Here is a 13,564-nt window from a genome sequence, read left to right on the forward strand (position 1 = left end):
TTTGGGTCACCCCACATGATAGGCATCCTGGCATCAGAGAGTCGGACAGACCTTCAGGCAGGCTCGGCCTCCCTGCCAGGATCAGGCTGCAGGGCCCAGCTGACCCGAGGAGTGGAGGAAGGTTGTTGAGAGGGAAGAGCACTGACAGGGATTTCCAGCAAGGTGAGCTCCGATGTGGGAGCAAAGGAACCCCATATTGAGTTATCAGGGAAGGAGCTGAGATTTGTGTGCCCTGTTAATGGCATCTGTGGATGGTCTGATGGAAAAACCTGATGTCTCACAGGGAAAAAAGGCCAAGGCAGAGCAGGCATGCATAAGAAACTTCACTTGTGGAACAATGAGGCTGCTTGGGCTTGATTTGGGGGATGAGCTGTAAGCCCACAGGACTGCATTTGCCTTGGGAGACAGAGCCCTTGTGGGTCCTCACCAGGCTCTGGGGGCAGCTCTGATGTGAATACCAGTGTGTAGTTTGGAATGCGCACAGCTGCCATCAAATAGCACATCTCCTGTGCTGGTGTCCATCCTGTCCACCAAACATACCAGACCTGCATACCACAAGGGGGGTCATGCTGTGAAGAACAAAGAGAAGAGCTACCGACCCTCTCCTCCTGCTGTTGATCCCATTGTTGTGCCTGGCTGAGAGGAGCCCTGCTTTGCAGGGAGAGCCTTACTCTGCTTGTCTTGTGCCCTCTGGGAAGAGAGGAGGACTTGGTCAGTAAAATGGAGGAAATCTGCAAGCTCTGCCTTAAACACTGTCTTTGTCGGGACTGAAGGAAAAGAAGGCAGAAAAAAAAGGGGTTTGGAGGCAGAGAGGCAGCTCTGCTCTACTACGGTGGGTGGTCTCAACATGGGAAGGGTTGTACAGCAAGCCACTACCTCCTGCTCCACCATGGCTTTCTTTAGTGCTCCCAATCTACCCTAGAGTAGTCTGAAGTGTTTGGGAGAAGGTAGAGAACCCAGGCCAATTTGCTAAAGAGGGTAGCTCTGACAGCTGCCCAGCAGTAAGGTGGGATGGGATGCACTATTCCCCTCTTGAAGTTGACAGCAACAGGAGAAGAAACTTCCTTGGGCAACCAGAGACACCACATTCTAGTGCCTTGCAGGGAATGGGCCTCAATTCTGGGAAGTGAATGGTCTCACCGCCCACGGCCAGCATGAAGGGGACCCTGACTTTCACAGGTGAGCCACCCCAGGGTGCCCTCACAGCCAGTGGAGAAGTAGGGGGATCATAGAATCATGGAATAGTTAGGGTTGGAAGGGATCTTAAAGATCATCCAGTTCCACCCCCCTGCCATGGGCAGGGACACGTCCCGCTGGATCAGGCTGCCCGAGACCCATCCGTGACTGGATGCAGTAAGAGGCTGTGGAGATGGGATAGGGATGAGTGGAGGGAGCTGAGCAGAGGGGAAGCAGAATAACCCCAGAACATAGCACAGCCCTGGGTGAGTGGGAACTGGAACAGGCTGGTAGAGCCTGGCTTGGACACCTCGGTCCCTGTGGGGATTTGACACTCGCTGAACCTGGCTGTGGTTCAAGTGCAGCCATCAGGACCCAGATTAGCACGAAGGTTATTTTCAGTCAAATATTTCCACAACCCACCCCTTTCCCCTCCCTTAAAGGGATTGAATTTCTTTTCCCTGTAGTGCTCTAGGAGAGAGAAGGAGAGGAGCAAGGCAGAGGAGAAGGGGCGCCCTGGCTTCCTGCTCAGGGAAGCTTTGTGTCCAGTTGGTCCAGGCTCACTTAGTCTTAGCCCTCGCAGGGGCACATCTTGCATGGGACGGGTGTCTCAAGTGGCTACGAGGGCTGCAGACACCCATTTCTTTGGTGAGAGGCAGGCATCCTGCGATGATGGCCAGGCTGCTGGCCAGGGCTTGCCGCTCCAAAGTTCTTCCTCAGGCTCCCAGATGCCCCCCTGGATTGTTGGCTACCCGAGCCTGGAGCCACGGGCCCCTCACTGCCTACATGCCTGAAGCTATCGCCTTCCCCGGACTCAAGGACCACCAAGGCTTGTACAAGGTGTCGGTGGAGCAGGGAGATGCCTTCTGGGGAGCACTGGGGAGGAGCCGACTCACCTGGATCACCCCCTTCCACACAGTCCAGGACTGCGACCTGCGTCAGGGCAGGATATCCTGGTTCCTGGGTGGGCAGCTGAACGTGGCAGGTAAGGGGCAAGATGGACATGGGAACCCACCAAGTGCCTGCAGGTGCCTCTCTGTGAAGGGCTTCAGCCCCAGGAGCAGGTAGGAGTAACACAGAGCTAAAGAGCTGGGGTGAGGGGGGTCCCTGAAAGGTCCAATTGGTCCTGCAGTGGCTGTAGTGTAAGGACGTGGGTGGTCCTAAAGGAGAAACTGGGTCTCACCGGAGGGGCTGCAGCTGGACTGGGGTGTGCATGGAGCCGGGTGCCTCTACCTCAGCCTCCAGAGACGCTGCAGCAGTGCAGAGGCTCTGTTCTGCAGGACCACAGGCGAATGCACCAACCCCCATGCGTTTAGGAGGCAGCATTGTACTGGGTTATCCCTGTACCCAGCGAAGGCAGTATGTGACTGCAGAAAGCAAAATATGGGAGCAATGAAGCAGTACTGGAAGTCCTCACAGCTGTGGGAGGCTCTTCTTCCATGGGCTGTGGCTACTGCCTTAAGAGGGTTACTGGGGGGGAATAGAGGGGCTGGTGACACTGTGTCCTGCTGGCAGCACTGTTGGTCCCTGAGTTCAAATTACACAACACACCTCTAAGAAATCAGGTCTTACGTAGTCCAGTTGAACAGCAGAGTGGGAGTTATTCACCTTTGGCATTTGAGGTCTTATTCTTCCTCCTTTCATGTTTGTTTGGTTTCTTTTTCTCCTGAAAACTACAAAGGGTCAGGAAAAAGCAGGTATTTTGGTATGTAAATTAGGGTGCTGCATCATCCTATGACCTCAGTAGCAGGTTTAAGGAAAGCACAGAGTGGAACAAGGTGTCTGAGGAAACTGCAGCTGCCAGCAATGTGGGAAGCTTTTCTCAAAAGAACTACAGCCAAAACCTCAGCCTAACATGTACCTGGAAAGCCAGCAGCTGCACAATCCTGGCTCTCTTCCACCCTGGACAAACGCACCCTGCAGCCTTCCTGCACAGAGCTTTGCTTTGTCCTTGATTTCTTGTTTAGGAACACTACCACGAAAAACACTTTTGCCAGTCCACCCCAGAGGCAGCTGTAAGGCAGTGCCGGGTGAGTTAACGTTTGCCAGGTCCACAGAGTGCGTTGGAGATGTGACCTCCAAAGGGACTTCAGGCAGTTTCTGCTCTGGACTGTGTTAGGTTGCAGTTAAGGGGGAAGCTGATAGCGGGAACTGGTTGATATTGGAGTTGTGAGGACTGTAACAGGCCTGGGATGGTGCTCGTGGTCTGCCAGCTGGTATCCACAAAGGTTGTTCTAGCAAAGGGCTAATGCTGAGACTCGCATACAGCCCTGACTCTGATCTGCAAATGGGGCTGCCAGTGCTGACTTGCTGGGAGTTAAGAGCTGTTGAGAGTTGCTCTGGCAATGAGACTGGGTCATCTTTTCCAGTGAATTGTCTGGACCGACATGTCCATGTAGCCCCAGACAAAGTGGCCTTAATCTGGGAGAAGGATGAGCCCGGACAGGAGGTGCAAATCACATACAGGTCAGTATTTACCCCTGAGCACACACAAGAGATGTGTTGCAGCATGCGTGAACACTGCACAGGGCTGATCTGCATCATGTGGGAGGATATCGCATCTCTTCGAATAGATAGTTCAACGGTATGGCGGCTGTTGGCTTGCCTGTGCTCATCTGAGACTTCAGCCTACCTCCTGATTAGCCTTGTGAGCCCCAAGGGGTCTCTACCCAGATGGGGAAGCAGACACAAGCTCCTCATGACAGTGCTGCGATGTTTGTAAATAATATCCCAGGGGAAAGTCACACACGTGCTTTCCTGATGTCTAAACTTGCAGGTAAATGCTCTGCCAGAGAGGTTGGAGCACAGCTGCATGGGTGCTGGAAAGTCCTGTGCTCATCCATGTGTCAGCAACGCTGCTGGGTTTGGATGTCTGGGGCAAACTACCTGTCCAACCCCGCTCACTTGGTCTGGGACACCCCCCTTACTGCCCAATTTGCCTGTTCTCCGAGTCTCTGCTGCAGAAGTTGTGCAAATCCCTCTACACACGGAATGAGTCCTCTCTCACCTCGTGTGACAAAGATGACCATCTCCCTCTGCTAATCGCTCTGTGTGGAGCCTTCCATGAAATGAGCCACTGACAGCCAAGTCGTGGTTTCTGGGAGGGATGCTTCTCGGAGAGCCGTTGTTTTGCTCACTACTTTCCTACAGCTGTTCTCACTGATGCCCACAAGCTCTGGAGTTCTTGAGCTCCCCAGCTTTAGCAAAGCAGGAGGCGCTGCTTTCATGAGGGAAGATACCTAACCTTGTGTGCAGAGCCTCCAGCGTTACACGGCAGAGTACGTTGTTCCTCAGAAATCTGCAGGCTGTCGTTGGAAAGTCAGCTGAGGTCCTGGGGGCTTGCTGAGCCACGGGAATTACTGGTGGCCATTGCTGGCCCCTTGGCCTGCTCCTGGCGCTCGCTGGTGAGAGAGTCAGGCTCTGCGCAGAGGCTATTCTGATTTATTTGTTTTCCATGAATAATGCCCCAGGACTGTCTCCTGCTTTCCTTCCCACTGACATTTTCCATCTCTCTCATGGCCCTTCAGCGTGGGGGGTTTGGGCACACAGGGATGTGAGCTGCGTACCTGTGTCACCTTTCTCTGTGCACACTGGTTACGATCTGCAAGAACGACTCTAACTGTACCCTTGTTTCTTTGGGCAGGGAACTGCTGGAGCTGACGTGCCGCCTGGGAAACACCTTAAAACGGCAAGGGGTGAAGCGGGGCGATAGGGTAACCATCTACATGCCCCCGTGCCCGCTGGCCGTGGCTAGCATGCTGGCCTGTGCCCGCATCGGCGCTGTACATGCCGTGGTCTTCGCTGGGTTCAGCGCAGAGTCCCTGGCAGACAGGATCCGGGATGGTAAGAGCCAGCAGGTAACGGGGACATCTTCAGTGTGTTCAGTGTTTCCAGCTGAGCTTATTGGTTCTGCAGCTGTGGGGGCTTCAGGGCTGTGCTGATGGCAAAGCTTTTCTGCTGCAGGCTCACCGGGCTGACCGAGGGTGTCCTGCCGTGCTACATGGCCATGGAGCAGGGATCAACACTCCTGGAAATGGGCTCACTAAATATCTTTCAGCCCATGAAAGACAGGACAAGAGGGAATGGCCTGAAGCTCCGCCAGGGGAGGGTCAAGTTGGATATCAGAAAAAAAATCTTCTTGGAAAGAGTCATTGGGCACTGGAACAGCTGCCCAGGGAGGGGGTCGAGTCGCCTTCCCTGGAGGTGTTCAAGGAACGGGTGGATGAAGTGCTGAGGGACATGGTTTAGGGAGTGTTAGGAATGGTTGGACTCGATGATCCAGTGGGTCCTTTCCAACCTTGTGATTCTGTGATTCTGTGATTCTGTGATTCATGGGATGGATTAGTTGTCTCCTTCATTCATGGGACTGAAGAATTGGGGTACAGCATCGCCTCTGTGGGGATGCAACCCAGACAGGAATAAAGGGCAAACAGAGATACAAAGCTGCTGAGTTTGTTAAATGGAGGACACAGCTATTGGGGGCTGGGAGACAGCAGAAGTGCAGGGTTGTGGTAGAGCCAGACTGCTGTGTGACTGATGGAATAGGACAGAGCTGCTTATTGTGGCTCTTTTGCCTTCTGCAGCCCGTTCGGAGACAGTGATCACAGTGAACCAGGGGCTGAGAGGGGGCAAGATTATTGAGCTAAAGAAGACAGTGGACCAAGCTGTGAAGCAGTGCCCAGGAGTGAAACGGGTTCTGGTTTCCATGAGGACTGACAGCAAGGTTCCCATGACAGCCCTGGATGTGCTGCTGGAGGAGGTGAGAGGGCGCCTGGCCTTACTGCTGCTTCCCTTGGGCAATGTGTCCACTCTGAGAGAAGGGACAGTGAGTGGAGAGAGGGTCCTGGCTGGCCTTGACAGTTTTGCTGGTGTTGGCAGGATGTGGGACATTGTCCTGCAGCGGCAGCTGGAGCTGCACACGAGTTCTTGACAGTCCCAGGAGCCATCAGGATGGATAACTGGTGGCTCTTCCCACAGTACCAGCCCAGTGCTAACCAGGGCTCACAGCAGGATGGACCATTGGCTAGAAACACCCTAGACATGGACCAATGTGCTGCGAGCCCAGCCTTGGACTGCCACTGCACTGTCACGCACTGCTCTATGGCAGACCTGGCACTGTCTCAGAGTGCCACTAGCACCTGGTGTCTGAGAAAGGAGGCGATGAGGTTGCTCCTGTGTCCGTTATCCATGGCATGCAGGATGGCCAGGCTGCCAGCATGGAGCACTGCTTCTGAAGAGGTGGGTCCCTGCTGTGCATTCCTCTTAGCTTCCTGGAGTGCACAGAGCTCTCCCTACCACTGCTCATCCCATCTGCAAGTATAGCGCTAGAAGGCTTCCTGGAAGACTTCTGTGCTGGTCAGGGCAGTGGCAGTGTAAAAATAGCTGCCTCTTACTCAGCAGCTCTGCTCTGGACCATATTTACCAGCTCAGCAAGGGAAAAGAGAGTTTAGGCTGGGCAGCAAGGGAGGGGAGGCGGGGAGGATGGTACGGCTGGGGAGAGGTGCACGAGTGGGTAGAGACAACATAGGGAGACCCCAGGAAAGAACTGTTGTGCTCTCTCCTGCAGGAGATGATGAAGGAGGATGTGTGCTGTGAGCCTGTTGCCATGGACAGTGAAGACACGTTGTTCCTTCTCTACACATCAGGCAGTACCGGCAAACCCAAGGGTCTGGTTCATTCCCAAGCTGGTTACTTGCTGTTTGCTGCTCTCACACATAAGGTAATGCGTCCCAGCCACAGAGTGCTCATAAGCTCGCAGTTCATAGGCTGTGCAGAGAATAGATGTGCTCCCTTGTTGCACCATGAGCTCATCTTTATCCAGAGCAAAGTCTCTGGGAAGTCATAGAAGCACAGAATGGTTTGAGTTGGAAGGGACCTTAAAGATCATCTGATTTCACTCCCCGGACACCTCCCACTAGATCAGGCAGCTCAAGGCCCCATCCAACCTGGTCTTGAACACTTTCAGGGGTGAGGCATCCACCTCCGTGTCCTCCCAGCGCATCAGCCCCGTAGAACACGCCTGCCTACAAGTAGTGGGGCAGAGCAACACATGCTCTGGAGCAGGGCCTCCCAAACACTTCTCTGAGCGACGTTCTTGGATTTCTTTTTTCTTTCAGTGCCCCATCCTAGACTGAATCCTTGGGTGGGATGATCAGTCTCACAAGGGTAATTTCATATTTCTGGGCGAGGAGGAAGAGGCCAGTTTGCTCCTAAAGCTCTGGCTTGCTTTCTCTAAATGCAACTACCCTAACTCAGGTGGGAGATGGAAGACAGTGATTCTGGGAGGGGCGCATCTGGGAGGGATGTCTGTAAAAGCTGGTGAGTGCCCTCAAGCCAAGGGTCTGTACCTGAGGATTGTGAACCATCTTTGGGAAGAGGAAAGCCTTTAACCCCTAGCACGCCCTAAGGAAACACTAACAGACCTGGATGAAAAAGCACTTGAGAACAGCACGGAGCTGCATCGGCTGCAAGAATGGTTGCAATGGACACTTCCTAAGACATTATATGGAGACCTCTGGAAGAGGGAGTTTGTCTGAACAGTCCCTTACTTTTAGGTCTGTCCCTCCCCATGCGTGACTGAAGTTCCAGTAGTGCTTCAGATCATCCACCCTATGAAACAGCAAGCCCAGGGCTGGGAGTGCTGGAGGACAGACTTCCAGGAGCGTGTGCAGGGGGTGTGTGGAAGCACTTGGTGAGCTAAGCTGTCTGTACAGCTGTGCCCAGCATGATATCTGACTCTCAGGACCGTTTGAGCTGGTTTACGACAGCCAGGGTGGCCATCCCAGAATGGCAAAGCAGGGAGCAAGCAACGCGTGGCCGTGTTAGCACTCAGGAAAGCTGGAAACCACGACACAGGGCTGGCACACTCGGATCTCTCAGCTGGATGGGTCAGACCACTGCTACCGTAATTCACTGCTCGGTTAAAAAGAGACAGAGCAAACAGGGGAAGTTTCCATTACATGCACCCTGGAGCACCCGAGGCTCCGGAGCTCCCAGCCGGCAGCCTGCAGACAGGGAGCTGCAGGAAGAGACAGGAAGGTCTGAAATAGCAGATGCTGGAGCAGAAGGAAGCTGGATGTGTTGCTGCCAGTCTGACGGCTCTCGGTTCTGCGCTGCACAGGGCAGGCATTATTCCCTCATACTCTAGCCTTGCAGCCGAGGGTGTCCTGAGGAATAAATGGGACAGTGGGAAGAGCTCGTTCTGCTTTCTGCCTGCCTGTGGGCACGGGGCTGTGCTCACCCAGCTGTGGCAGAGAGGGGACAACACCTGCAGGAAAGCCGGGGTGGCTCTGGGCTGAGGCACCTCATAATCCCTCTGCTTGCTGCCTCAGTGCTCCTACGCCGGACTCCTTCCTGAGTTCAAGGCTTTCCTGAGTGTTTACTGTGCATTTGGAGCCCAGCAGTACCCGGGGGTGGCTCGTGGAGTCCCTCCATCACATTGCCCTTGACTAAAACTCATCTCCTTCCACACGGTCAAGTAGATGCAGAGGGACCATCCTCACCCTGAAAGTGCTCCCATTTTGGTCCTACAGGATACTCAGATCAGCCTTGTCTAGACAGCAGCACAAGGAAGGAAAGGCTGTAGGTCTCTCCTCTGGAAAAGAGCAAATTTGCCTGTTTGTTTTGTTTTGAAGTCTTTCTCTCCTCCTGCACCTTCATAACACACCTGACATTTTATTTTGTCTGATAATGTTTTAAAAAACTCTTGGCAGGAAGAAGGTGTCCCTGCAGGGGTGGTGGGAATATGGAAGGATGCAGTAACATCAGGGCTGAGAGAGGGTACACTGGTCCCAGTTGTCTCCCTTGCCAGGAGGGCAGACCCAGGACGTACCCCTCACTCCCTTTCCTCTCTTGCACAGTACGTGTTTGACTACCAGGACAGGGACATCTTTGGCTGCGTGGCAGACATCGGCTGGATCACAGGGCACACCTATGTGGTCTACGGCCCTCTCTGCAACGGTGGCACCACAGTCCTTTTTGAGAGCACTCCTGTCCATCCTAACCCTGGTGAGTGAGAAAGCATCTTGCGGAAACTGGGACATGACACAGCCACCCCATGAGACCTGCAGAAGATGGGGAGCTGGCAGCTTGATGCCAGGACACGGGCAGCAATGGTTTTGCTACCAGAGGAGCAGACCACAAGCTGTGCCCATCAGAGAGCTGCAAAAGGAAGAGATGTTTCTTCTGGTGAGGAAGCCACTGTTGCTTCTCCAAAGATGAAGCTGTTTCTCCCTCTTCCTCCATGTGGCAGGGAGGGTAGCTGAGCTTGATGACGTGGAGGAAAAAGTGCTACGGATTCTCCTGGACTGCTTTAGTCTTTCCCAGCACGGCTGATGGCCCAGGCTCTGCTGGAGAGCCCTGTCTCTCACCTCCTCCTTTCCTTCCACCTTGGTCTTGTGGGTCCTGTGCAGATGGTTACCAGCCCTGTTTCCATTCCAGGCCGCTACTGGGAAACAGTGGAGAGGTTAAAAATTAACCATTTCTATGGGGCACCCACTGCCATCCGCCTGCTCCTGAGATACGGTGATGAATGGGTGAAGAAGTATGATCGCTCTTCTCTCAAAGTACTTGGCTCAGGTAACTGCTGGAGAAGAAAATCCTGGGGCATCGGGTTGTGCCTCTCCTCACAAATGCCAAGAGCAGCAACACATGAGAGTGGAAGGTCAGGAGACAGTGCTGTTTGAGGGGTGGCTTTGTGAGCAGGCTTTGGAAAGCTGTCTTTGACCTGATCTTTCAGTTCTGTCCTTCTGTCTTTTCCCTTGCAGTGGGGGAACCCATCAACAAGGAGGCATGGGAGTGGTACTACCGCGTGGTTGGTGAGACACGGTGCCCTGTAGTGGACACGTGGTGGCAAACTGGTGAGATGCATACAGCCGCTTGTTCCAGCTTCTGCTCTCCCAGGCTTTAGGAGTGACCTGCTGATTTGTTGGCCAAGTGGGAATGGTTGTTACCAGCATTTTTGTATGACCAATCCCATAAGGGGCCATGGGGCACCAAAACATGGATAAGAGAAATGGCCTTTAAAACTAACCCAGAGAAACACAGGGAGGTTGAAAATAGGGAGCTGATCTCTACTGAACGAAATGAGCAGCAGCATCCTTCTGCAAAGAGCTTTCCCCAGAGCTCTGACAATACCAGCCCCGGCCCGTGGTCCAGTAGGATGCAGTGAGAGCCAGGGCAAAGCCTGTTGGCCAAGCAGTGCTACTTAGCTTTCCTCGTCCCCGACTTTGATAAGCATTACAGTTTATTTTGCTTCAGAAACAGGAGGCATCTGTATCTCACCCCGTCCTTCTAATCCTGGAGCCGAAATCCTTCCAGGCATGGCTATGAGACCCTTTTTTGGGATCAGCCCCTCTCTCCTGGATGACAAGGTACATTTACAACCTGCAGCCCAAGCGCTGGCTCAGCCTGCTTTCCCCCAGGTGTTTGCAGATGGGAGTGGAGATCCTACAAACCCCTTTCCTGCTCACCTCTGCTCAACAGCCATTCTCTATCAGAAAGGGACCAAGAGTGAAGATGTGTTTCCAATTAGTGCAGCAGTCAAGCTGTTTTCTAGCTTGCTCTGTCCTGACAAGATGGGCTGTGCTTGTGCTCTCTCCTGGCCTTTCCTAGGTGAGGTAGTGGGGCAGCTTCCATGGAGGAGCCCTGTGTCCCACCACAGTAGGCAGCTGGTTGCAGACCCTCTGCTGGGAGAGACTGACCCGTCCCCTTGGAAGCTGCGGGCACAGGACTCTCCTCACTGTCTTCCTTAGCGTTGCCATCATGGGGTTGTTACCAGACACAGGAGTAAAAATAAGCAATGATTAAACATCCCAAGTACCCTCAACCGTGGTTACTTTACAGGGAAATGTCCTTCTGGAAAACAACATCTCTGGAGCGCTTTGCATCTCACAAGCTTGGCCAGGTATGGCACGAACCATTTACAATGACCACAAGAGATTCCTGGAAACCTACCTGACTCCTTATCCAGGTAATGAAAACATGTGGCAGGTCACTGCAGAGGTGGTTGGTCGGGTACGGTTGGGTCTGCCTGCTGGCTTTCTGCACAGGGTTAGGACTCGGGAGAGCTGGCATTGCTGCTTCCTTCTACCAGACTCTCCACGGTGTTGAAACTCTTCCTCTCCCCCTGCCTGAGGCCTCATCGCTGCCATGGGAATGGGTCTCTGTCACCCACCTTCCCTATAGGATCACACATGGTTTTAGGTTTTAGTGGATTTTTCCTTCTGCTCCCAACTCCCTCGAGCACAGAGGCTTCTCAGTGCATCTCTTGCAAATCCTGTTGGCTCCTGTCACTCATCCAGAGGCACGGAGCAAGCCTGAGTGTGCCTCAATGTGAAGCAAACAGGTGAAGCAGCAGGACCGCAGGCACCTGCACTGGAGCAAAACATTCCTGGTCTGTGGCATCGAGGCGCGACAGGCATTTGCACACTGCAGAGCGAGGGAAGGAGCCCAGTGATGGAACAGGTACCAGCAGAAGCAAAAGGCTAACATGAAAGGTAGGCACCTTCACCCTGAGCAGCGGAGAGGAAGGAGCAGATTACAGGAGCCCTGGTGCCAACAGAAAGGAGTAAGGCAAGAATCTGGCTCACACGCTCACTGCAACAAGTGACCATGGCATTGTTCTGGCCACTGCAGGGTTTTTCTTCACTGGGGATGGCGTGTATCGTACCAGTGAGGGCTACTACCAGCTGACAGGACGGCTGGACGACATTATTAACATCAGCGGGCACCGGCTGGGCACTGCGGAGGTGGAGGATGTTGTGGTAAGAGGCAGGGGTGGGAGGTAAAGCTATTCGAAGGGGCAGCAAAGGCACACTGGTGATGCTCAGGGAAGCCTCTTTGAAACACCCAGAGAGAAACATGCTGCTGTAGCACAGCAGGACACACTCTTGGAGCCACGGCCCGCCTGCAGGAACAGCTTTCCACCCTCTCCCCTCCCTTCTCAATCTCTGCAGCAAGAGAGGGACAAAGCCCGATAAGGTCAGCGCTGTCAGTGAGTGAATCCCAAAGCATCTGTGGGCCAGTAAATGTTGTGGGACCTGGTGGAACAACCTGGATGCACAGAACAGGGTCTAGAAGGTGCAAGCCTAAAGTGGCCAGGGGCAGGGGAGAAGACCTGCGTTTGCAGACAGACCTGTTGAGGCAAGAAGGAAAAATGGCAGAAGGCATTTGAGGCCCTTCTTTAGCTCTCTGCATTACTGTGGACAGCAGCAGCAAAGCCAAGTCAGGTCAGCTCCCAGGTGGCAGCCAGGCTGCCGAAAGCACCGAGCCAAACTCCAGCCCTGTTCTCTTCCAGAATCACCATGTGGCAGTGGCAGAGTCTGCAGTCATCGGCTACCCACATGAGATCAAGGGAGAAGGTGAGATGCTTGCTTTCCTGCCCCTGAAGTGCCTCTCACAGGGCTATTGCAATGCAGTGGTCAGTGGCACTGCCGCACCCACCACTGCTAGCAACGTTAGTGAGGATCGCGCCATCACATGCTACACAGCCACCAGTTCCGCTTTGCATGAGGTCTCAGCACTGTGGCCAAAAGCACTTACAACTCAGGCTACAGAGCATCCCCTGAGGATACCAGCAGCGGCACCTCTCCCACCACTAGATCCAGGCATCCCTCTCAGGAGCACACTGCACGTGGTGCTCAGTAACTCGGTGATCCTTCTGACAGGAGCCTACGTGTTTGTTGTGCTGAAGAAGGACAGTGGCTACACACAGGAGACTCTTGCTGCTGAGCTACGGGAGCTGATCTCAAAGAAGATTGCTAAGTACGCAGCTCCAGAGCATGTTCAGGTAACTCCTGCGGGCTGATCCAGCACCCACTCTGGCAGCCTAGTGAACACCTTTCCCTCAGCCTTAGCTCTGCTCCTCCCCATTACAGGTCACACACCGGCTGCCCAAGACGCGCTCCGGGAAGATTATGCGTCGGGTGCTAAGGAAAATTGTGGAGGACAAGGCCAGTGAGCTTGGGGACCTAACTACCCTGGATGACCGTGAAGCTGTGCAGCAGATCATTGAGGGACGCAAGCGCCTGGTGGAGGGGCAGAAGAGCTGCTAGATTGGCTCTGCAAGCAGCCACCTCCTTCTCCTCCACTGCAGAACTGGGGGCATGTCCAGAAATGTCACTAAGCAACTGGTGGCCAGTAAGTGCCCAAAGACCATTACCTCCACTGAGAGATCTCAAAGTGACCTCTCAACCACATAGAGATCCTCTAAACCTCTGTCTCCACACATGGTGCATCATAGGCAGAATAGTAAGAGGGGGTGCAGGGCACTTAATTTCCTCCCCGAAGGAAGGACCCACAAAGGGCCAAAAGCCTTCAGTAGGGTTCCTTGTGCCTTGCAGCAGCAGCTGTGGAAACAGCAGCAGGACAGGATACTATGTCCAGCCCT

The 13,564-nt window shown here is 53.9% G+C and overlaps 1 protein-coding gene across 2 annotated transcripts; it reads left to right on the forward strand.

The window, feature by feature from the left end:
- Window positions 1-1,623: 1,623 nt before the first annotated feature.
- On the forward strand, window positions 1,624-13,475 carry LOC104061696 (acetyl-coenzyme A synthetase 2-like, mitochondrial). 2 transcript variants are annotated; one of them, XM_009563663.2, is made up of 14 exons: window positions 1,624-2,161; window positions 3,546-3,642; window positions 4,820-5,019; window positions 5,760-5,935; window positions 6,743-6,895; window positions 9,036-9,183; window positions 9,616-9,753; window positions 9,942-10,034; window positions 10,435-10,547; window positions 11,020-11,146; window positions 11,812-11,939; window positions 12,473-12,536; window positions 12,843-12,964; window positions 13,053-13,475. In XM_009563663.2, exons 1-14 carry the CDS (start codon window positions 1,846-1,848, stop codon window positions 13,227-13,229), a joined length of 2,052 nt encoding a protein of 683 aa, XP_009561958.2. In that variant the 5' UTR covers window positions 1,624-1,845; the 3' UTR covers window positions 13,230-13,475. The 2 variants fall into 2 exon arrangements, with proteins under 2 accessions (XP_009561958.2, XP_053923693.1); XM_054067718.1 differs by having other exon boundaries at window positions 12,843-12,939; window positions 13,053-13,245.
- The last annotated feature ends 89 nt before the right edge of the window (window positions 13,476-13,564 follow it).

The sequence above is a fragment of the Cuculus canorus genome, chromosome 5 (genome assembly GCF_017976375.1).
Source record: "Cuculus canorus isolate bCucCan1 chromosome 5, bCucCan1.pri, whole genome shotgun sequence".
In the NCBI taxonomy this organism is placed as follows: Eukaryota; Metazoa; Chordata; class Aves; order Cuculiformes; family Cuculidae; genus Cuculus; species Cuculus canorus.

Coding starts and splice junctions, on each gene's coding strand:
- LOC104061696 (XM_009563663.2), top strand. CDS start 1,846: ATGATGGCCAGGCTGCTGGCCAGGGCTTGCCGCTCCAAAGTTCTTCCT. Junction 10,548..11,019: donor CCTCTCTCCTGGATGACAAG/GTACATTTACAA, acceptor GTTACTTTACAG/GGAAATGTCCTTCTGGAAAA. Junction 12,537..12,842: donor ACATGAGATCAAGGGAGAAG/GTGAGATGCTTG, acceptor TCCTTCTGACAG/GAGCCTACGTGTTTGTTGTG.